Source organism: Apis florea, unplaced genomic scaffold, assembly GCF_048593485.1.
Source record: "Apis florea isolate Af1SG1 unplaced genomic scaffold, ASM4859348v1 contig_3305_pilon, whole genome shotgun sequence".
Lineage (NCBI taxonomy): Eukaryota > Metazoa > Arthropoda > Insecta > Hymenoptera > Apidae > Apis > Apis florea.
The window spans coordinates 345,851-371,247 of record NW_028256735.1 but is presented as its reverse complement, the minus strand read 5'-3'; the positions used below and the strand labels follow the sequence as shown (position 1 = coordinate 371,247).

General features: G+C 34.0%; 1 protein-coding gene across 4 annotated transcripts in view; it reads right to left on the bottom strand.

The window, feature by feature from the left end:
• Nucleotides 1–25,397, bottom strand: part of LOC105736054 (kinesin-like protein KIF13A) — an 80,042-nt gene that overhangs the window by 14,823 nt on the left and 39,822 nt on the right. The window contains exon 4 of one of the 4 annotated variants that reach the window (XM_086911528.1): nt 11,068–11,123. The exons of the other annotated variants lie outside the window; for them this stretch is intronic. Within the exon in view, the coding sequence (XP_086767654.1) occupies nt 11,120–11,123 (4 nt within the window). The 3' untranslated portion in view covers nt 11,068–11,119. Of the gene's footprint in view, nt 1–11,067; nt 11,124–25,397 lie in introns of those variants that run through there. 4 annotated transcript variants of the gene reach the window in all.

The window sequence follows — 25,397 nt, the reverse complement described above, 5'->3', positions numbered from 1 at the left end:
TACTTTTTCCTATCAAACATTCTCTCGTCCTCTCTTTGAAATTACAATCGAATCTATATATTTTGCATAGCATAATAACACAAATCTTCGCGAGGAAGTATAATAACGAGACTGGATAAATCACATATCTGTCAACCGTATTGCGAGATAAACCTTCCATTATAAATCCAGTCGTAAATATCACCATTTTCCATTTAAAAATACCTTCTTCTGTTCGAGAATCGGCTAAATAAATAAACTAATGGCGAATAAATCGGCAAAAATAAAAAAGAGAAAATGACGATGGATAAGTTACGACGAGGGACAAAGCGGAGGGGATAAATCCTATTTTTCGTTCGAGGAAAATCTTGCACGAAGGTTCGATCTTTCTTCAGCGAAAGTGCAATAACGGCGTGTGATCGATAGAACGCGACTGTGCACCACTATTTTTGCGTATATCCCGTGTAATAGTGTGCATTACTATGCGGTTATGCGGTCATCCGAGCGTACTGCAGCCACGGTGCATGGACATTCGTGTATCGATCTCGTTTCGGTGAAAATAGAACGAAACGCAGTTTGACACACGCGGCTCTGCTCCATGCTTTTTTATTCTCTTCGTGATGCGTGATCAATACTACTGCGGCTTAATAAAATTCCCGATATTTTGACCAAAACTTGGATGACCTATTGGACGTCATTCCTACTTTATTTTTTTCGAATTTTAAGAAGATTCAAGGAAGTCGAAATTTTCATCCTTCCTAAAATTCGCTCCAAGAATTTTCTAAAAATACTTCACAATATGATTGCAAAATACTTTTGTTTATTTTACAAATCAAAATTATATTAACGCGTGAATATCGTTAGTTATAGATTTTTTTCCAATGTAAATCTTTCGAATGCAAATTTTCACTGTACATCCCTTGACCCTTAGGATTTGTCCAATATATTCGCGGTATAATTTTAACATCGAATGTGGAACGGATCCTCGTATCTCCGCCTATTGTACCTCGTCGAAATCGATATCGAATATTTCCGGTATCGATCCCAGGGGAGGAGTGTGACACGTCAACAGTGATTTGTATTGTAATTTCGTGATGTGTTATCCAGACGGACGAGAGGGAGAACGATGGTGACTGCTGCGTCCTTGGCCCTTGATGGAAATTCACACCCTCTGATTCACCCGGGAAATGCGATTTACGATTGGGCCACACGTGAAATGTGTGCAACTACCGTGACATCTGGAGATCATCTAACGTACTTATTTCGTTTCATAAAGTTACTTTTACTCTCTTTTTCGAAAAAAATTCTTCGGCCTTCTAAAAATCAACGAAACTGAATTATGAATCTTGCAAGAGAAATTGCTACTTGGAATAATTAGTTTCAAAGAAATAATCGTTATTCTGTCGAAAACAACCGCTAATTAAAAAGCAAAAAAAGTCTCTATATCTCTCATTGTTATACACTTCACGTTACAGAATTTTCTTCAAGCGATAATTCAAAAATAATTCTATTTCTCCTTCCTCTCAATCATCGTGAGTTTTTAAATTAGCTCGACGAAATTCGCCACTTTGCAACGTAGATTATAAGAATCGTGACTTTCTCGTGGCGTAAAAATTAAATCTCGATTGAAAAAATTCATTCTACTCGTGCTGTTCACGTTTGGCCCGAATTCTTCAGAGTCGCGACAATAAGGGAAAGGGTTAAGGATACGAGTTATCCTCCGCCCTCCACGGACCTCCAAACACACCTGGCATGTCGAAATTTGAAAAAAACTGTGACCCACATTCCAAACCTCCTCGAATAAATTTCCCTTGCCACGGGGGGTTGTTGGCCGGTTGTCACCCCGTGCACAGAATTCGGGTCGTTCCACTTTCGTGAACGGGGCGATACACCGTGAAACGGTCGGAATAAAGAGCGGGCAGAGCCTATATCTCGAGCCATTGAATTTTAAGATACGATAAGAGGAATTATCGCGGATCGGATGACGTGTTTGTCGAGTGTGTTCGTCGCGACGACGATTGAACGAACGTTGAAGACTCTTCCGTTCGAAGAGGAAGAGAGACGAGGGCAGCGAGATTTCGATCGTAGGGATAAGACGGTTTAAAAGATCGCTCCAAAGATGTTGTTGGAGCAGCTGTTGAGATTATATCGGGGATTCGAGCATCGTTTAATCGGGTGTGGAGCGTGTTTCGAGAAGCTTGAAAGATGAAAGGGGTGAATAGACGGATTTGAGATTCGACTAACTTAACATCTTCAACGAATGTACAAAAGAATGATTATTAAAAATCAAATCGATTAGTAAAATTTTCACGAATCAATTATTAAAACATAGAAGAAATTCTCTTCTCCTCCTTTACAATTACAAAATAATATTTTGCTCGAATACTTAAATAAATAAAACAATATTAAAATTATACGATATATTATAATTCATTTATACCTCAAATTACTTTTTCCTATCAAACATTCTCTCGTCCTCTCTTTGAAGTTACAATCGAATCTATATATTTTGCATAGCATAATAACACAAATCTTCGCGAGGAAGTATAATAACGAGACTGGATAAATCACATATCTGTCAACCGTATTGCGAGATAAACCTTCAATTATAAATCCAGTCGTAAATATCACCATTTTCCATTTAAAAATACCTTCTTCTATTCCAGAGAAACCATTAAAACGCAGAAGAAATTCTCTTCCCCTCCTTTACAATCCCCCCATTTCTTGTTCTAACCGTAAACCCAATCTCGTGGCAACAAATTCCACGTCCAACCTCCGAATCCATATCTCGAACGCCTCTGCCAAACGCATCCACGTTTCACCCTCCCCAATTTCCACCAAACTTCTCCGCCAAAGTTTCTCCGCGAGAGGAACTTGCTCCTCGAACGAAACTGGGTGCTTCTTAGAGAACGTCAAGAGGTTAAATGGGATCTCTGAAATTGCTCTCCTTATGCCAATCGCCGGTCTACGCGTCGCTATGAAAGAAGCGAATTTTAGGCGAATTTTTCGCGCGTGTAAAACGAGAGGCGTTTGGAACCTCGTTCACGTTCGTATCGAGATTTGGTTTTGAGAATTCGAGAGAGGGGGAGGGAAAGGTTAAACGTCGATTTCTGAACTTTCGAAGCCTTTAACCTATCTGGAAGGTAATGGAAGGTGTGGACGTCAAAGTTCAACTTGATGATTTCATCAGTGGTTGGATAATATGGTTGTTATGGTCGAGATAATGGATTTAATAATAATATAAATATTTTGTCTCCGATTGTTGTTATTGGAGATAATAGGATTAACTCGCGAAGAAGAAGGAAAAAAGGGGGGATTGTAGAATTTGTAATTAATTGTAGAATGGAAAATCATTGGATTATTTTGAAATAATTTATAGATATATAAACTTTTGTATATAAGAAACGTGTGAAAAATTTTGTTTACATTTGATATTCGCGCTTTCTCCCGACTAATGAAGTATTTTATTCCACTATTGCATCGATCTATTATGCGTCCATGTGTTTGTTCTGCACTTTCCAATTTTTCAGAACGTGACTAAGCTAATCCGACGAGCGGAAAGCAATGTTTTACGTCGATAAAATGATTAACCCCGTATTACGCTGCAACAATTGAAACCGTATTATTAATTAATAATTGCAAGAAATTAATTCGCAAATAATCGTTTTCCATTTTATAAAAAATCCTTCTAAAAAATTCTACACGTCGAAAATTATTATATTCCACTCGAATCTTCGACAAACAACCATTTTAAATTTTCATCGATTATAAGAGATAATTTTTAATCAAATCGCTGCCAGTTTCGTGTGTTTTGAATGTTCAGTCGTGTTAAAATCCGCGTCATCGATAATTAAAGCGGGTGAAAATTTTAACGAGATATTCGAGAGAATAACGGGTGAAAGGTCTCCGAGAACACGGCGAGGAGCGAGCTTAACGGAACCGGAAGACGACAGCCACCACGATTCATAATGCGGGTATTTCTCAACGAAACTACGAGAGAACCTTAACGATGTTAAGGGCTTATTCACACGCGCCACTGACAATTACCGTTTCAAAGCTAAGAATAGAGGGACACACGTAGTGGCAACTTCTGGAACAATTACTGGAGGATGGACTAGGAAAGCAGCTTTCTTAGGAGGGGAAACGAAATGAAATTTATTTTTGTTCGATCGTGGTGGAGATGCTGTTATCAAAATATATGTGTGTCTTAATAACGATTCGAATATCGATCGTGTATAAAAAAGGAGGAATACCAATGAAGAACTATAGCAGAGTGTGTATATTTGTGAAATCACGATTTATAGTTGGAACTATAAATATGAAAAAGAATTGTTTGGAATGAATTATTATTAAATACATTTTTGAAATTTGAATATTTTACAAGAAATATTTTTAAAATTTTCTGTCGAAAAAAAAAATGGATTTATAGTCTCGAGATGATTCGAAATATATTTAAATTTCTCTTGCGATGTATTTACGTCTTTTACGAATTAATAATTGTGATAAATTTAATAATTTCTTGATACTTAATATCTCGTATATGTAATATATTTGTGTTAAATATAAAAAAACATATTCGATACGGAAAATATACATTCGCAAATCCATAGTCTTGTTATCAAATGAACCATTGGATCATCGTATTTGAAGTTGTATTTACGACAGAGTTTGCGATACGAAGTTTTGCTCGTTGATAAGTTTCGTTGGAAGATGAATTATCGTTAACGAGTTTCTAAAACAGTTTTAGTCATTATTCGCATCGATATATAGAGTGTCTCCTCCAACTTTCGTGATTGAAACAGGGGAAAATAGAATTTTGGAATATAGATAATTATAAACAAGTATTTTTATTCGCATTGATTTCTTTCAATCCTGATTCATCATCTATCTTTCTTGAAGATAATAGATGGAATATGAAAAAAAGAAGAGAAAAAAAAAACTATCTCAGTTTTTCAATAAATTTTCCTCGTCGTCGAGATTTTAGAAATTTTTTCCCTCGTGAAATCTCTTTTTTTTTTCATGGTTCGGTTACGTGGGACACTCTATATACATCTATGTTTATTCGGGTCACTCTAATTATAAGGATTAACTTTATATAGAGCATATGAAAAGAACAAAGGAGGAAAGATAACAGTATTTTGAATACTTTAATAACAACTTTGTTATAAATTAAATTTGATCACAGGATGATACAGAGTTTTTAATCCTTTAAGCTCGTATCGAATTTTATTTATCCTATATATCTTCGTGAAAAAAATAAACTGACCAATACTGACCTCCCACCATATATTTTGAAATAAAAAAAAAAAAGAGAGAGAGAGAGAGAGAGAGAACGAAACAATTTACTAATTAACAGCTCGAAAAAATCTTTTAATTTATCCAATTTTCCATTTGAAATCGATAAAATAACAATAAATAAATAAATAAAGAGAAATAAGAAATTTAAAAATTCGAACTATTAAACTGCATCAAATCTGATTCCATCTCGATTACTCACAATTCGTCATACGAAAAAGCATGCGCGCACACATACGCACAGACGCGCACGCGCACATCGATTGTTTAATTTCAAGAAATCAGAACTCTTCTATTCTTGTTAACTTGTTTCACGCTGAGTCATACGCCCCCCCCCCCCCCACGTATGATTCACAGTATTTTCACACACGCAATAACTGGTTTGATTGAAACGCAACCGCACGCTACGACGATCTATGTAAGACTGACTTTCAAAGTTCGAAAATCAATAGACGGATTAGAACACTTTTGTTTTGCTCAAGGTCGATACGTTCGACAGATATTTCGATCACAGCGATTTTCTTATAAATATATTTTATTTGAAATTGATGTGTTTCCGTTCAATTTTTTATATCGAAAAATTTTTAACGATCTTTCCAAAAATTCCAAAATGTTTTTTACGAAAAAAAAAAATTTTTTTTTTTTTTCACTTAAATGACTCAAGACATTTATTTAAATCTCTGGAATTTCCCGTTTTAAAAAATTCTACGTGTTTACTTTAAGATGATAAAAATAAAAAAAATATTACACGCTACGAAAAAGTGGAAAATTTTAAACTAAAATAACACTTTCGACGCGTGGTGAATAAATATTAAATCAAGAAATGAAAATTCGAGAAGAAAGGAGAAAAAATATAATAATACCTTACACAATTAACAAAAAAATAAAAAATATATATAAAACGAGATAAAAAGATAAAAAAATATTACAATAAACAAAAGTCAAAAATTTAATAAACTACGATGAAGAAGCTGCGTTAAATAGATATTCAAAATATTAACAATCTTATATTTACTCGTCCATCGACGCCTGACCCAGTAAAAAAAAAAAGAAGAAGAAGAAGAAGAAATGTAACAAGAATCAAGAGAAAAATGAAAGACCGTGAAAAACACTCTCTTAATCGGCGAGAGTTTCATTTCCTCCGCAACGTCGGCCAACTTCCGCTTGCGTGAGCGCGCGGGCACACTTTCATCCGTAACAATGCAAATTGCAGTTCGTCAGCTCTTCCAGATACGAATGAAAATAGGGGGAAAAGCGTCACTTTCGTTTCGCCAGCCGAGGGTGGAAGAGAGAAACGGGATCGTCGCATTTAATCTTCGCGAAGATCGTTTGAATAACGCGCACACCTTTACAATTCCTATTGACATTTGCACTTTTACACGTATTTATACTCGCATACATGTGTGTGTAAGCGCGTTGTAAGAGTGGCCGTTGTTGCACTCGTCGTTGGGATTCTCGAGGCACTTCCGGTGGCTTGTCGAAGAGGAAGCCGCGGATAAAAGTTGGTCAGGTCTCTTTCACGGACAATAGATTGTAAGAGTGGTAAAAAGAGAAGAGCGAGATGAATGAAAGCGGTATTACGAGATATTAGATTTTAGCCGGTGTTTATTTTGTCGTGGGTGGCACTTTTGTTCCGCTCGAGCAGATCGAGGAGTTCGCTCGAGGAGTCAATCTTTCTCTTTAATTAATGGATCATGGGAGGAGGAAATGACGAGATACAAAAGATGCTATTCATAAGATTTCTATGATCAATCGGCGGATTGATAAATTGTGGATCATATAAATAATTCTTCTTTTTCTTATAATATTCCACGATAACTCCTTCGATATTGCAATCGATCTAAGTAGAGTTAACTAAACTGTCCTTAAGAAGAGATGAACTTTTATAGAATTAATTTTAGAAATATATTCTTTCAATATTGCGGTTGATCTTGATTCATCCAATATCAATTCGATTCTATTTCTATATCTTGAACAATGAGTTACCTGTCCAAGAGATAATCTTCTAAAAGGTGTCAGTTCGGATGGGATACAAGCGTGGTGGGTCATCGACTGAAAAGTTCTCCATCATTTTCGCTTTTCAATCTCGCCTTTCAACCCACGAAACGGGAAAATATTTAATCCGCATAATTCGAACGCGTTCAGGATTCCTCTTCGACCCTCTCCATCGCCTATTCATAACCAGGATGTGCACACGCGTTCTTCTCCACGTTTTTCCACGCGGAAAGAGAGCGCTCAAATGAGTCGAACGAACGATTTCCACGAGAATTTCGGGACGACCGATTTGGCCATTTCGAGTAACGTGGCGTACCATGAAATACTATTCACACTGGTTTTGCCTATTTCCATCTTATACTGAAAGTATTTTTAATAACGATATGATATAATAATGAAACGTGTTATTTAACAATTCAATTTACGAATTAAAAAAATATTTAATAACAATTTATTGAGAAGATATTGTATTATGTTGGAATCTAGAATTTATCATGCCATGCTATGCAATGTTTATTATTTTTGTACATTAAATATATTTTTACCATCTTTCGATCTCTTTAATTAATCTAATTTCTAAATATTGATCTAAATATCGTTCAATAAGTTTCAATTCATTTGTATTCTCAAAAAGTTAGAATAGAATCTGTATTGCAATTAAAATTTTTCCTTTCGTTGTACAATCGTTCGTCCAATTAAATATTTGGAAAGTTGTAAATCGGTAAAAATAAAAATCCGTTTGAAGAGAACCACGAATGAAATTCTCTTGCTAAATGCTAAATTAAAATTAAAAGCGTCTATCGCAATATGAAATATACAAAATTAAAAAAAAATATCTGTGCTACAGTGCTAAGCGTCATTTTTAATTACTGTAGAAACAAGTACGAAGAAAATAAAAGTAAGAAAAATAGATTCGTACGGTTTTCGAAAATAAATAAAATAAAAATCGTGGAAATGATTCCAAGTTTCGAGATATCTTCTCCGAGATATCAACGTTTTTCTCAGTTTCCGCGAGATATCCTCGTAACTTTGGTAACAATGGATGAGACTACAAGTGACATAATACGTAACTCTTTAGAATAACACTGTTACAAAAGCGACAAAGTGATACAAACATGCTTCTTCCGGCGATTGTCCCTACGATCATTACACCACACTACGTGACTGGATTTATGATTGATCATTCCATGGTCGTGCTACGAATCGATGGAAAACGATTCACGACGATGTCATTCTCCTCTTCTTAATTTTCTTCGACTTGTTCGATTTTCTCTTAATATATTTTCATTTTATTTTTATTCACAATTGTACAATTTCAATAATAGTGGTCAAATCTTGTTAAATAATCATTGATAAAGATAAATTTTTTTCTCAATCAATAACGATAAGCATCATATTTAATTCGTTGATATACGTACGACGTGAAATTGGATTGATATTAAATTAATTAGCCACGATATGGAATGGAATGTAAACTTTGTATAACTTTGTATATCGTTCGAATTATTTGTTCGTTCTCTCTTTCTTTCTATATATATATTTTCAGAAAGATTTTCTTCAGGACGGAGTGGAGTAAGTTAAGTTCGAATTTGCAGAGAATTGACGAATTGTGGATCGTGGAACAAATGGAACCTCCTAGTTTCCATTTTCGCTGTACCGTGAAATTAATTCGATCCAACCATTTCCATGTGTATACACGAGGAAAGAGTCAATTAAACGGTCTCCTTTTACCGATTCATGAATCTCGAAACGTATCGATCGATCTTCCTCTATCTATGGCTCGAGATAAAATGTCATTTCTTGAGATATGCAAGTTTTATTTATCCTTCTCCTTATCGACGAGATGCTGAATCGAAATCTATTTTTAATACATGAACGATACTTTAAATTGTATACTTTTTTTAATAATAATATTTGCGATGATTAAATAAAAGATTAACTTTAAACTTACGAACGATAATAATTGACCAAGAATATTAACATCATTGATAAAATTATATTATTCGAATAGAATTAAAATCTCCAGATTAATAATATGATTTATAATTCGATTATGTTGGCATATCTTTTTATAACATAATGAAAATTGGGGAGTGATGCGATACTAGCGCCACGTAACTACTTATCTATCAGAATCCAAGATAATTATTTCATTTATACGTTTATTTATTTATGCATTTCATGCAATTATTCTGCTTACTTATACTGCTTCTCTCTGCTTTCTTAACTCTATTACTAGACCGTAATTTTAATATCACGATCCTCAGATTAAAAAATCACAATCTTTCGAGCATTCAAACGTACGACAAATGGTAGAACAATCAGTGTGGAAAGTGAAGCGTGAATAAGTAATCGAAAAACGCGTGATTACTCTGGAATTAGATACACGAGCGATTGCCTCAGCACGAGGTATGATTTAACGTTTAGTTTAACCGTGAAATGATCACGTTTGGTCCGTTTATGGTCAGAGTTCAGCAAATTCGAGTCAAAAGACAGGGGGAAATTGCGCGTGCATCAGAGAACAAACGGTCATTTTCAAGTTAATTCATAATTTTTTATCAATTTATCGTTCGATCTTCTCCATCAATCTCAAAGTTCTTTTTTCTTCTAATATCTAATAAAAGTAGTTTCTTATGGACGTTTATTCTTCGCATCACGAATAGATGTTTTCTCAGATTAATAGGTAATTAATTACTCAACGCGTGTATCCATAGCATAACGGGTGTAGCAAATGCTCCCGTCTTTCGTTTACTTTAATCGTGAATCCATTATATTTTATTATAAATATTCACTTAAATCGAAGAATTATCTAGTTTCTTTGCCTCCATTATTACAAGTATATTCTTAACAATTTTCTTACTCACATCATACCTAAAAAAAAAAGAAAGAAATCAAAGAAACAATCAAAAAATCCTATATCTTCAATCTTTCTCCATATCAATTAAAACAAGAAGGAATACGTTAAAACAAATTACACAACTCACATAAATTATCCTCTGATCGATTCATTCGTTCAACAATCACCAGAATCGAAAAAAAACTCAAATCGAAATCCAACTGTATAAAATACATACCGCATACGCACAATGTATCTCGGTTAAAAACATAGATTACGAAAACCAGGTTGTTCCTACCATTAAAGCGTCTCGAGATTGATACGCGTCTGTCACCGTGTGTTTGATTAACGCGTTCAAGAGCATCGATCCGCGATAAGAAACGAGCCGGCCAGGATAAAGAACCCGATCATTTTTTCGTCCACCGAACCGTGCCACCAGTAATTACCCTCTAACTACGATGGAGCATCGTGAAAGTGGAGCTCGTCAACCCGACAACGTTTCTCCTTCCTTCTCCTTCGATAATTAACGTACGACCGTGTGTCGTCCGTGTTTTAAAGCCGTCTCGTTAATTTATGACGCTTTGCTGACGCCTCGGCGAGGGGCACCGTTATACCCGCAATCATTTTCACGAAAATTCGGCGGAATTTAGTACAGTACCTCTTCCAAGAGGTGAAGAGAAGAATTTTAGGTATCAACGTCTATCGCCCGGATTTTTTCTGGAAATGCAAAAATTTTCGATGATTTTCTCGCGAAAATTCGAAAGAGATTCAATGAGATCCTCGAAGAGGAGGAATTTTTATGGGGGATGTATCATTTTTTCTTGATGAGATGCAAAAATTTTGGATGGGATATTACTTTTTAAGAGAAGCGACTTTTTGCTAAAAAAAAAAAAAAGAAAAGAAATATTGAAGATAACGAAATTTTAAAAGTATCGTAATAGGAAAAATAATCGAAGACTTACGTTAAAACGTTGAAATTCGTTCAATTTCAACGAAACTGCTTATAGTAATCGCTTACCTGAAACATAAAAATATATGTAATATTAGAAGAAATGAAAATGACGCACTGTTGAAAACACGATATCGTTGAATTTATGTGTAAGCTTATTTATTTTTTCGAAATGAAAATGAAATTTGGAGAATTTAATTAACGTTAATTCCTTCTTTTTTCTTTTTTTTTTTTTTATCACGAAATTGTTAAGTACGATTAAATATTCAAGGATGAAGTTGACAGCACAAATTTCAAATTTGTACTCTATTCGTACAACATATTAATTACGTATTAACACAATGAACAAACGTTGATATTCAACTAGCAATTAAAGTTTTACATTTAACATTGTTCCTGGCATTCAATTGCACGTTTAAATGTTTAACAATGTTAAGTGCATCCAACGACACACTTAAATTTAATATTTAAACCCTCTCTGCTTATAAAATAGTTAAAAATGAAACGATTCACTGGACCGTGGTTTTAAAAAATTTATATGAACCAAAGAAAATTGTGCTGATAGGAATAATATTTTACTACTTCCGTTTAACATTTTTAGAATCTTAGAAACTTAATAATTTAGAAGAGGAAAATATTTTAGAAATAACGAGGTATTTTATTTTTATAAATTTTAATTTTATCGTTTGGTAATATACCCAGAATTAATCACGTGACCAACTTATGAATAACTCTTAATAATTTCACATTAAAAAACTGATTTACAGAAAAGTTGCATACAGCATCATTCTATCAAGAAAAAAAAAATCTAGCCACCAAACATTATTTTAAGAGGTACTTTTAATTTAAATTTTGAAAAATTTACCACAAAAGGAAAGTATGACTCGTCGATCGATAATTAAAAAGAAATAGAATTATACGAAAGTTTAACAAAAGAAAAATTCGATCAATCTATCCCCGTAAAAAAATTATTAACAACATTTACATTTATAGAATTCTCTTAAATTAAGCCGACTTGATTATATCAAAAAAATCGTGAGAAAAATCAAGGCCCAGTCGCCATTTTCCGTGATGGTTATCACGGCAATTTGCGGTAAACATCGGTGACGCGGCATCGAGCATTGTGCCACGACTCAATTTCCTACGGCGGAAGCGATAATTTCGTTTCGAATTATCGACACAAAGAGGGGAGACATGATTAAACGCGCGACAACGAGGGACCCAAGGTTCGAGAATCGTTCTCGAATTTTACCACATGGGTCGAAATACAGATTTATTTGAATTTTTAAATTTAATAAACGTTTGATGACAAAATTATTGGCTCCTTACGATTGATATTAAATGAATTAATATAATTCATCGATAACTTTATTTTTATAATTTCTTTTAAAAAATTGAAAACTGAACATTATATATATATAAATTTCACATAAATTGTTAGTCAATCTTCCTTGTCATCTCAGGACGGAAGTTCCAATTTTATAGCATAAAAGAGAATTTCGCGACCTCGATCTCTTATTTTTCGAAATGGAATAGATGGAATGAAAAATACACGAAGAAGTCATTCTGATCAGTCGCTCGAGTGTTCGAAATTCACCAAAAGAATATTCATTGAACTGAAACGTATATATATATATATATATATATATACCTTTGTTTCTTCACGGTCGAGGAATTTTTCGCAACATGGAAGACACGGTGCGATTGTTCACCTTGCTCGTTTCGTGTTTAATTTTTGCCTCCAAGATGTTGTGCGTGAACTTTCAACGATATTTCGCAGTAAATATATGGTGGAAATATATAAAATGAAGAAAATATTTTCACAATATGAAATGATTACGTGGAATATCATTTAATTTTTACTTCGTGATGATCTCTTTCTCTTGATTTATTTCAGCTAAAATCTAGGAATATTTAAGATATTTAAATATCAAGAAAAAAGAAAAAATTTTCTTACTTCCATCTTTCCATGTGTACACATAAGAAAATAAAACGAGAGTAAATATTTTATTTTTAAAGAAAAAGAGAAATTTTTTAATTGGCTATTATTTTTTATCTCTTTTTTCTTTTAAATAAATCATTCTTCTCATTCTTGATTGCACATTCATAATAAAAATTCATAATCCATTCCAACGCATAAATTTTCTTCCCTCATAATTCGATCGTTACAACAGTTATATGTAAAAAAAAAAAAAAAAAGAAAAGGAGCATCAACAAATTAAGGAATAAGTTAACGAAACGGGTGAAAAAAAGAACAAAGCGTGGCCAGTCGTTCCTTTGGCCTTTATGTATCTCTCTGAAACTGCACCGGCTGTCTCGCCAACTATCTCGCCCGTTTGTACGTATAATTAAACCCCGCATTTCTACCTCTGGTCAGGCTAATGCTCTTGGTTCGCGGCAGAAACTGTCGCTGCTGGTCGCCATCTTTCACCAACACGATAACAGAAACTCTCGAGAGTGTGCGTATCGTGATTTTAACGAAAACGACCTGTTGAGAATAATTTTGGAAAATCGTGTGCTCGGTTTGTTTCGAGTGAATTGTTTCCATGAGGAGATAGCGAAATTGTCTTGTTTCTGATTATTTTATGCGTTGAATTTTATTCGAGCTTCATTCGTTGGAAATGGTTCCAAATAAATCCGTTTCACTTTTTCAGATAGAGAAATAGGGATGTTTGCATATTGTTTGATCATTATATGCAGAAATTCAATTCGTCTTCTTTTGATAGACGAATAAAAAAATTTCAATCGAAGGAGATCCAACTAAAATGAAATTCATTCGTCAGAGCATATAATCGAGTAACTGGAAGTGGTTTAATTCTGAAATGTATAACTCCATATATGTTACAATACCAGTGGATGACCTTTAGCCATTAGCGATGAACCAAACGGAGAACGCAAATTCAAATCCTTGGAAATGGAAAGTTGGAATGGTCAGAGCTAAAATAACCAAAGTGAAACTATGCTCATAGTTATAATTGTACTTGTATTACGCTTTATTACTCGCGTAGGAAACTTCTAAGCTGACGATTTATACGTTATTTCAATCTGGAAAAAAGATAATTTTTTCTTTAATGTAAAAAGAATTCAACAAATTAATTTATCTACGAGCCGCCATTTTCACAAGTTGGAACTTGAAACAAAGCAGAGGGCACCACAGGACGCTCTGATTCTAACTAACAAATTTTCGAGAGAGTAGTATTAATTCCAAAAAAAAAAGAAATGTTTAAGTTGCGAGCCACTCTGCGTGCTTTCGACTGCTGTTAAATAATTATTAATCTATAAGAATTAACAAAAATTTGATCAAAAGGAGTTAACTTATAACGAGATGAAATAGCTCTTTTATCAACCATTTTCCCCTATTTTTTTCACTCGTAGTCCCTTTGAGAGGCAATATCGATCGAATGATAGTATTAAAGAGTTTACTAGAAGCGTGATAGGCTTTTGAAGAAGTGTGAATGCTCGAGAGTTTGCTACGTGTTTATACAAGTTCTTGATTAAAGCAGTGGTAAATATTTACTACGATGTTTGAATGGAATAATATATGAATGAGGTTGAGAGAAATGATATTGTATAAAAGTTTTAAATCACGATTCGATTTTATGCAATTTTAATGATGTTGCATCAAATATTGAATATTATTCGATATTATACATTTGAATTTCAATTATTATTATTGCCGTATTACACATTTCTCTTTATTGAAATTTATTTCCTTTATACGAAATTGTTCTCTTTAATTGAACAATTATGTACGAAAAATTTACAAATTTGAATTATATCCATTCGTATATATATATATATATATATATATATATATATATATATATATATATATATCAAAATATTTTTATATTGAAAATAACGAAAACAATTAAACGACCAATTTATAGGTAAAAGGAAATAAATAAAAGTTGAAGTTGACAAATAATTCTCTAAATATTATGAAATTTATAGAAATCTCTCTTTCTAATTCTAACGGCATCTAATTTCAATCGAAGAAATATCGCACAACACGATCGATTTTTTAATCTTGACGTCCGATTGGAAATTGACGATAATGAAAATGATGAATTCATTCGAATGTGGAAATTCGGCTCGTCATTTGGCGCAAATGGCAAAAGTGAAACGAATGATCGAACACGCGCAAATAAACCCGGCAAATTTGCTCGATAAACATTTTTTTTTCTAGTTTATTTTTTGTTTCAGAATAACGAGCTGAATTGTAGAATTAATTAATTAACTCTTACTCTCGATTCTGGTTGAGTAATTGCACTCATACATACATATATATATATTAAAAAAAGAGAGAAAAAGAAAAGTTATATGAAACGTAAAATTGAAATTAATAACAATAATAATAAAGAATAAAACAAGTTCTTTCTTTTTTTTTCTAAGTTTCCTCTGATCTAATTTAATTATATTATTTATTAACTCACTTGGAATTACATGTAATTATCAGTGAATAATAAATGAATTCTATTTACACATCCATTAGATCTAACCACTCGCAAAAACTCAACAACCTTTTTTTTTTTTTTTTTTTCACTACCTTATAATCACGCTTTTCATCTTCATTCCAAGCTGTACAAGAACCGTGTCATAAACTTTCACGCTCAAGCGGCTACCAACGTTCGATCCTCTACCCACTCGTCTAACCAGTAACTTTTATATACGAATTATCCAAGCGCGAGATATTCCTCTACAACGTGCGAAAGTATTGCCCTGGCCAGGGGACAATCGAGACCCAGTTCTCTCGGTCAATCGCGTCCACGGAATTCGAGGTTGTGTATAAACCTATAAACCATTCCGATATGAATTAGACGAATTTCATATTGTATCACGAGACAATAAGATACAATTTATCGAAAGAGTTTGCCAATCGTCATTTCCTTTACTATACTATTCTGTATTTTAAAGTAATATAAAAAGAAATTGCCAGAAATTCGAATGGAACAAGTTTAGAGGAAAAAGTTAATACCAAAACCATAATTTATCAAAGTGAAAATCCATAAATATACAAGAACTGAAATACGATTATGAAATTTTTCTCTGTAATTTTAATAGTTTAATCGTTCTTTGCATCGTGTTTAACGATCTACGTGTTAGCGAAAAAGAAAGAATTACGTCTCTCTATTAATTAATTCAGCTTAACGATCCACTTAAATCAAGGATAGCTTAATCTTCGAACAACTTATATATATATATATATATATATATATATATATATATATATATATATATCTATCTTCGAATAATTAAAGAAGATAGATATTGCTCTCTCAAAAGACTTTCTTCATTATCGTTTTTTTAAGAGAATCCGTGCCTTCTTCAAACACGTCCTATTTTTTTTTTTCTTCTTCTTCTCTCTTCGATCCTCCCTCTTAACACCGTTTCACGAGGAAAATGGCGTTCGAAGGTTGTAACCCGATCGCCACGATGAATAATTAATTCATCTAATATTCCTTCCGGTCGAAAAACTCGGCAAGATTAATTATACATGCGAGGACGAGGCATGTTTCAAAGGGTGAGGCAAATTTAGGGTGAAACACGAAGCCATTAACTCGCAACCCTTTCGCACATGTTATCGATCTTTTCTTAAATTGAATTTCATGATATATTTTATTCGTTATTAATATTAACCCAATTATTTTTCCCCATAGAATTGTTTGCTATAAAATATATAAAATTGTTTTTTAGTATTTTCTTTTACCAACGATATAATATGTATAATTGATATTATACGATGATAATTGCAATTATACAATCAATTAATTCTTTGGCGAGGCGTAACATTTCAACGATAATTAAATTTAAAAGGAGGGGGAGGGGGGGGGAGAGAGCATGAAAATAGAGGAAATACACGCGATGATACACTAAAAATAAAACTTGCTTCTTTTCATTCTTTCTTCGAAGAATGGAAGATCGTAGGAGGGCTGGCCGTTTTCTATTTTCCAACAATTCTCTGGATCCACCATCCTCGGGGATGGCGGTTGCGTTTAACGCGAAATTTATTGCCACCACCCCGCGTGTGCAATGCTCGATACGTGATGAAAATTCATGTAGAACCGACGCACGACCGCGATAATGCATAATGCAAAGGAAGCTGAGCATTGTTCGAACGCGGTTGGATCATGGCCAGAAGACGGCATGAAACGAGAGAATGGAGATATTGGAAAATTTTTGGTAAACAGATTCGAATAAATTTGGGAAGACGATTGGGGTACGTGTTTCGAGGGGTTTTTCTTCGAAAGCGAATTGTAAGAAATTGTCTGGCTCCGATTTGTGGATAAATATTTTGCAATTCCTTTTTTTTTTAATTAACAAAACATTTATCCGTTGATTCCGTCGAAAGTGAAATTTTCGGTAGGCTATTGATAAAAATTAGAAATTTGTGAAGAAAAATTACTAATAATAAGAAAGAAGAAAATCCAAAATTAATATTATCATAAAAATAATAATAGAGAATCGAGTGTATTTAATATCCTTTATATTCATAATAACATTTCAACGATTAAAAAATTAACATAACTATCGAAATTGTTCCAAGGAAATCGAGTGTATTTAATAGATATCCTTTATATTCGTAATAACATTTCAACGATTAAAAAATTAACATAACTATCGAAATAGTTCCAAGGAAATCGAGTGTATTTAATAGATATTCTTTATATTCGTAATATTTCAACGATTAAAAAATTAACATAACGATCGAAATAGTTCCAAGGAAATGGCGATCTGATGATACATGCATACGTGTATACGTGTCAAAGAAGATAACGTCGGTTCGACGAACTTGTCCAAGAGGAAACGTCGCTTTGAATGGGGAGGGAAAAGAAAAGTCAGCAGCAGGCGAGCGCGTGCTCTCGTGGGTCGAAGAAAAATAATCGCTTTCTACGTGTGGGTCCGCCGGCGAGCGTGGGCGGCAGACAAGTTTGGGCGGATGGAAGAGAGAGAAGAGATATAGAAAGAGAGAAGGTATTCTGTATTAAGTTCGTTTAATTATCACCGATGCGTGTCATTGACGAGTTTATCGAACTTTCCTCGAGAAGTTTCATAAAAATTTTCCCCTTTTTTCGTGTCTGACTTGGGAAAATCGATAATGAAGATAGTTAAAAAGATAATGATATTTCACCATTCAACTAATAAATATGTTACTTGAACGAGTGTTCGATTAAGCGTGTAATTTCGTAGAAGGAAGAATATTTTATCACAACTTGATAAAAAGTCTGTTTAAATATCTTAAATTAAAAAATTTTAATTCCTAACTCGAAAACATTTTAATCAAACTTTTGTGCGTATATGAGAGAATGATGGATCATAAGCGATCCTCTTTTCTAAAAGTCTCTTTAAACGCTCGAAACGAACTTCAAATTTCCATTATTCTCTCATCCCTTAAACGTTATATATAACTTAATCTAAATATTTTCCACTATATAAGCGCTACTAAAATATAAAAACACCTTAAACAATTAATTGTTTCATTTATAATTCAAACTCGGTAACCTCGTATCAACTTACCCTTAATAAATAAGCCTCTAGAATCGATCATCCCCAAATATATTATACACCCCATGTACGTTCAAATGGGGCGTGCAAAATCAAACAGATCGATAGAGCAGATCGCGTGGTAATTAACGGCAAGTGGTAGCATTGATTGGGGTATTAATTCGCGACAAGGTGTAATGGAGAGGAGGCGAAAAACGCGAGAACGTGCGGCAGGAAATTACGAAACGAGCGGCCTCTCGTCATGGTCCGCGACCCATCGAAAATCCCCGACGGGGGCGCTAATTCGTCAATCGGTTGAAAAACGCTTTCTCCGATCTCATTGTGCCCCCGTGTCAACTTTAACTGATTCGATGAACCACGCTCGAGCGAAAGGTTAAATGATAAATGGAAGAGACGTGTAGGGCGTCAGGGGAGGGGATGAATGGTGGATCCACGATTTTTCCCTCGCCCAAGTCGAGCAATTCTGAATACGTACGAGTCATTTTTTATTATTTTGTTATCTGTAAATTTGTTGATTGGAAAGTCTGGGTGTTTTTTATGTTTCTAAGCATGATAAGTAGAAGATGTTGAATAATTCTTTATCTTTACACGAATTTGTGAAATTCGTAATAAAGAAAGTGTTCTGTGAAGTGAATCTGTGAAAATTGAATTATTGGATGAATTCTAATTTTAATAACAATTTGAAAAATTTATTTACTTCAAAGCTTACGAAGTTTAAAAAGTTTAAATATTACATTATTGTAAAAATATCGAACGTTGCCTACAATTAAATAGAATGGCTGTGTTATAATACAATTTTATATATAACCTTTAATTTTATTCAATGAATACAATTGATGCAACATAGAACATATTGTGATTCGAGGCTGAATAAAAGCTAAACGAGAGGAAAAACTTTTATACTAAAATAATCCCATTCTTTTTTCTACTACTGAAATAATTCCAATATATTTAGATATCTCGTCTCGTTTCGTCTCGCAACTTCATTAAAACTCTCCTACAAATTCAACGAAGAAACTCGAGATAATAAACCAAGCAGAAATTTCAAGGATTCGTATCATCAAACGTAACAATTACGAAAAAGAAGAAAAATGAACAAGAAAAAAAGTTGAATAAATTGTCCACGAAGGAGAGAGAAAAAGAGAGAGGAAAGAAAGTAGCGCGTAGAATGAAGGAAAATGTGGCAAAAAAAAAAAAGGAATCCAATTACAGTTTCATAGCTGTGACAGGAAAATGCGTTTTTGGGTCGAGTTGTCTAGGAAAATTCGTTTATCCCCTCCCGTGGAGCGGAGAATCGCAATTCAACGACTTCTCGCTCGACGATATTCGTGCAATAATTAAAGGTGATCTTCCCTCTACTTCCATCATCGTCTAGTGGCTTCTCCCTTCCTATAAAATCTCTATTTGTCGATGCACGCTCAAATTAAAAATATTCTGAACACGAGCGAGATTAACAAAAAAATTGCTTCACAAATGCTTCGCAATATCTAAAGTTTCATCCAGTATTTCAATTATAGTGACGTCTATAAGTGGCAGCACTTTTGGAAAAAGCTCTGCCAATTATTTGGGGGGGAAAAAAAAGGAAAGAAAGAAAATTTTGAAATTGAATATGAATGGTGAAATACTTGAATCTTGAAAATCTATTGAATAAGGGAATTGATGTTAGGAATTAATTTTATACGGTTATTTTATATTAATTCATATTCGAAGTTTAATCAATTTGTTAACTAACAGAGAGTTCGACGAAAGGATTATTTTAAGCAGTTTGAAATCTATAGAGAAACAGCCATTTGAGCGAACTATTAGATTTGTGAGCCCTTTATCGGCTTTGTGACCCAATTCACCTCGAGTTAAATGCAACATTATAGCGTAAGGAAATAAAGTGAATATTTCTCTGAATGCAATATATCGTAAAGCATTGCAAGATAATGAAAATTTTTCATTTATAAAACAGACATTTGTGAAAAAAAAAATATTCAAAATCACTACAGCAAAGAAGATTCTTATTCTGCGTGTCGAACGAAACAGAAGAAGATAAAAAGATAAAAAAAAAGAACGCTACTTAAATCCGTTCAATTTCAACGTCTACGCATTTTCCACTACTCGAGAACCAATTGAAAAAGTAACTCTGTAACGATACACTTGCACTTTCTCCTCGCAGAATGAAAAAAAAAAAGAGGAGGAGGAGGAGAGAAAGAAATCCAATAATCGTAAGACAATGGAAAGCAGAGGAGCGTTCCAATTTCAGAAACGAGAAATTTCAATCGTGATTCAATCCCCGATAAGCTCGAAATTCATACCGAGATTGAATCTCAAAACGACGAGCGATTAATCCTCGTTCGATGACCATCCTGTCGCCGTTTCAACGAATTAACACGGCCAGTTAATTAATCTCGCCTCACCGTATACGAAACAGCTGTTTTGCATTCTCTGGCTGTGAGCCATTCGTCGTCATGCCTCGTTGTCCATCTCATTATAATCGCGTTTTCCCCCCCTTTTCCTCCTTTACTTCTTCATCTTAATTAATCGATACTTTTTAAAACTTTTCTTTTTATTTTTATTTTTATTTATTTTTTTTTTCTTATGAGAGTGAAATTGTTCGAAAGTGAGCCAGTTACTTGAAATTCCACTCGTGCAGTGTAACAGTTAATTTTATTGGAAAATTTCGCGTGTTCAGTTGGTAAAATTTCTTTCAATTGTTATTTTTGTTAACTATAAAAATAGAATAAAATAATGTTAATTATTACATAATGATTTTGGACATGGAAATTATATTGATAAATCGTTCCACCAATTTTAATCCGATATGTTTCCTGTTCTGTTATTTGAAATAGAAATCGAACGACTCCCACGAAAACGACGCCCACGCCTTATTTTCGATTAACAAAACGAGATGGCCGGGGATAATTTACGCAATATCTGGGGTGACTGGTTCGAGAATTTATTAAAAGAAATCACGGGTTTCTTTCCGTTTAAACGGATATATTCCACGCTATGTAAAAATTCTTTCAAGAAGAATTGGAAATTCAAACGTGTTCTATCAATTCCATTAAATTAATCTCCTCACCTCTTATCACACCTTTCATTCGCATTTTTATCTTTTCATTCCATGTGTGAAACATTTTCGAAGGAGAATTTCCAGAGAGAAAGATGCCACGCCTCGTACACGAGAAATTTGGATTCAAACTGGTCCTATTCCCTTCTTAGTTGGTATTGTGTTCACAAGAAACACGATTTTCTTCGAAGCGATTTACATATCTTGAGCAACACGCCAAAATCCAAATATTTGTATCCTAAAAAAATTGTAAACTAAGAGAGTCTATATGTTTAATAACAATCGATCGAAATCTCTTAGTTTACAATTTTTTTAATGGTAGCGAAAACTACGTAATCCTATATCTATCCACCTATACACTTTTAATCACAAATTCGTATTCTATAAAACGATAAAGTTCAAGAAGCAGTGGATAAATCTCTTATCCAAGATTTTACCAAGAGAATCACGACGGTGGATAGCTCGTATTCAAAGAGCAAAGCTTAATTAAGAGCGGTAATCAAGAAGCTTTATTAACCTTGGAAGTTAAATTCGCCAGCTATGATCGAGCAACGATCTCCCAGCAAGGGATCTACAAAATGGGCCAAATTGCATTACTCTTTGCGCCAATAAAAAAGAAAAAAAGGAATATCCAGCGTTTGTTTGCCTCGAAAATAAGCCTCGACGAATTTTTATTCAATTTCTTCTTCTCCTTTTCTCAAACAAGGGTCAAGAGAAAGAGAAGAGAATCGTGTCGTTCAAACATTTAATAATCGTGAAAAATGAGACGAGGGAAACGTGAAATAGCTTTCTCGTTGTCGCTTCAGTGGTTCAGCAAATTGTGATTCATTCTCTTTGAGAATTGTGAACGAGGGAGGAACGAGGAGGAGAGTGCTGCGAATCGACTTCCACAGAAAAATCTTCGTCTCGTGTGTGTCGACTAAAAAGTAAACCTATATCATTATAATTAATTAAATATTGTCAAACTGTAGAATCTACCACTATATATAAAGAAACTTACTGAACAAATTACACAGGGTGCTTCAGAAATTCAGCCTATAAATCGTATCCTATTCTCGTATCAAAATTTCTATCAAAATCACTAAAAATCCAATACATCATAATAACCATAGTTCTCTTCTTCTTCTTCTTACTCTAACTTTTATTTCTTCAACAATTACCAAACTCTCGATACTTCTGCAGAAACGAAAATTTTCTCGATTAATTTCCTCGACAACGTTTCAGAAAAATTCCTCGTTCATTAAAATCGCGTAAACCGTGGAACGATCCTCTTTTTGCGGCAAAGATTGATAAACGAAGGGCGCGAGACACGAGAGGAGGATCTCGCCGTTGGCCTAAATACCGGCGAGGCTTGACGTTAATTTAACGGGTGGGGGGGAGGATAGGCGTTTTCAATATGTTGAACGAGGAGGATCCTGCCACCTTCTAACGTGAACACGGCCTTCGAACGGTTGGTCTCGAGATTAAACTAGCGCGAACACCCTCGGGAAATGATCCATCGATGGGTGTGGGAAGTGCCAGTTTTTCGATGGTGAATGAAAAAAGGGATAAAGTTGGGAGACTAATGAGTTCGTCGTCGAATCTAAGAGTTATCTTGGATTTGTATTCTTCTTTGTGGAGGAGAATTGTTTGAATTTGAACTTAGTTTTGTTAGTTTGAAAGAATTGGGAACTGTTGTACAATTTTTAAGACCTGTTAAAATAATTTCACGAGAGTGGATCTTTGGTGTTTTGCTTAGTAAGTTTATTTTAGATATATCTGGACCATAGATTATAACTATAAAAATTTGTAAATTCCTATCTATTCATAAGAAATTTCTATAAAAAAATAATAAGTCTTAGTGTATAGTGAATAAATATCTTAAATCTATCTATATTTAAATTTATCCACATAACCAATAAGTTTTGTGATATTTCTAACTCCAAATCTTCCAAACTTCATCTGATCGCAATTTCAAATTAAAATTATTTTTCAATCCTTCTAAATTTCTTTCCTCCAGATCAACCAGAATAAAAAATATCCCTTTAAAAAAATGAATAATAATAATAATATTGATTAAATTTTCGAGTCGGATCAAAAAGAAAAAAAAGAATTACTTCTCGAAACTCGATGAAATCGATTTCTCCTCCCAACCACTTTGGAAGTGGTGCAAACCACCAACAACAGAGAAAATTCGATCAAAGGTATAGAGTTGCACAAGGCCTCGAGGTGTCCTCGGTGTCTCCCTATAAAATCGAGCGAAACGAGCTCGACTTTAACGAGTGGGACAGCGTCACGTGGCAACGAAAAGCAAGACACGGATTCTGGCACGGGAAACGAGGCTCTAACAAGCGCAATATGTAGAGCAGGGCTGTGAAATATTGGGCCGTGGAACGTGGGGGATGAGCGAGGAAAGGTATTCCTAGACGTAATTTCCTCGACCTGGCGAAACAATGTTGCGCGTGCATTGCGATATTACGTAGTTTGGGGAGGATGGTGGACGGGCGTGGTTCTGCGAATTTGGAGATTTTGTGAACGGGAATTTTGAACGGGTGGAAAGATTTGTAGGCATGAAGGGGAAATGAAAAAAAAATTTGTGCGGTTTCGAAAGGTGGAATTGGAATAGGGATGTTTTAATACGAGGTGATGGCGATTGAAAATTTGAAATTATTTTGAAATTCAAAGGATTTTTCCTTTTTTTGTATATATTTGAATTTGGTATGACTTTGGAAGATTAGAAGATGGAGAGGAAATTTGAAAGTTTGGAAGGTTTTTAAGAAAATTTGAAGCTTGAAAAATTTGAAAATTTCACGATTCCTCCTCGAAAATTTACAAAATTTACGCAATCTCAACATCCATTCTCCGCAAGAAACAACCCCTTCAACCCCAATAACGAACATAGAGGGTAGGAAGAATCAGCTATTCTTATATCGCGCTCCTACGTCTGTTAAAAAATGAATCACGACCTTTTCAAACCTGTCCAAAAGAAGTTTCCCCCGCTGCATGTTTGATTGGGGGTAGGAAACAGAATGAAGAACGAGAAAAAAATGAAGATGGACGGCGAGAAGAAGAGGTGGAAGGAAACGTGGAATGCGAAGTGGAATTTCGAAAGCGACAGAAACAAGCCTGATGAAATATGAAAGTGAATATATAAGTACTCCCACACATGATGCAAATCAGGGGAGGATAAAGAACCAAGAGAAATTAAAAAGTACTATTATTCATTATTATCCATTCCTTTCTGCCACGTTTTCTTTGGTTCGATAATAAATTAATAGAGTTTGTTTTATCATTTTGTCAAATCTATGGAGAACAAAATGATAATATCGTTGTGAAATAAAATACTAGATACAATGTGCAAGTTAAAAATGAATATCACGTATTTTCTTAATGATATACAATTTTTCATATATGATGGAATATCCAATCCAATGTGTAAATATCTTTTCTTAAAATACTGGAAAATACATTACATCTAATCTTTTAATTTTCAAAATTCATATGAACAATTTATTCTTTGAATAATTTCATTAATCGAAAAGAAAAAAAATGAATAAACACGAATCTATTATCATATCGCATGTATTCAAAGATGAATACGAAATACGAACGTGAATATACACGTGTGTACGTAAAAAAGGGTTGAGGATAAAGATCCGAGGAAAATTGAGATTCAATCTTTATCCATCCCTTCCTGTCATTTTTCTCAGTTTTCAACCAGTGAACCGTTTCGAGAGCGATGTTTTTTTCTTTGCAAAACCACCTTTCGAGAATCGAAGACAAAGGTTGGCTCGATACTTCGA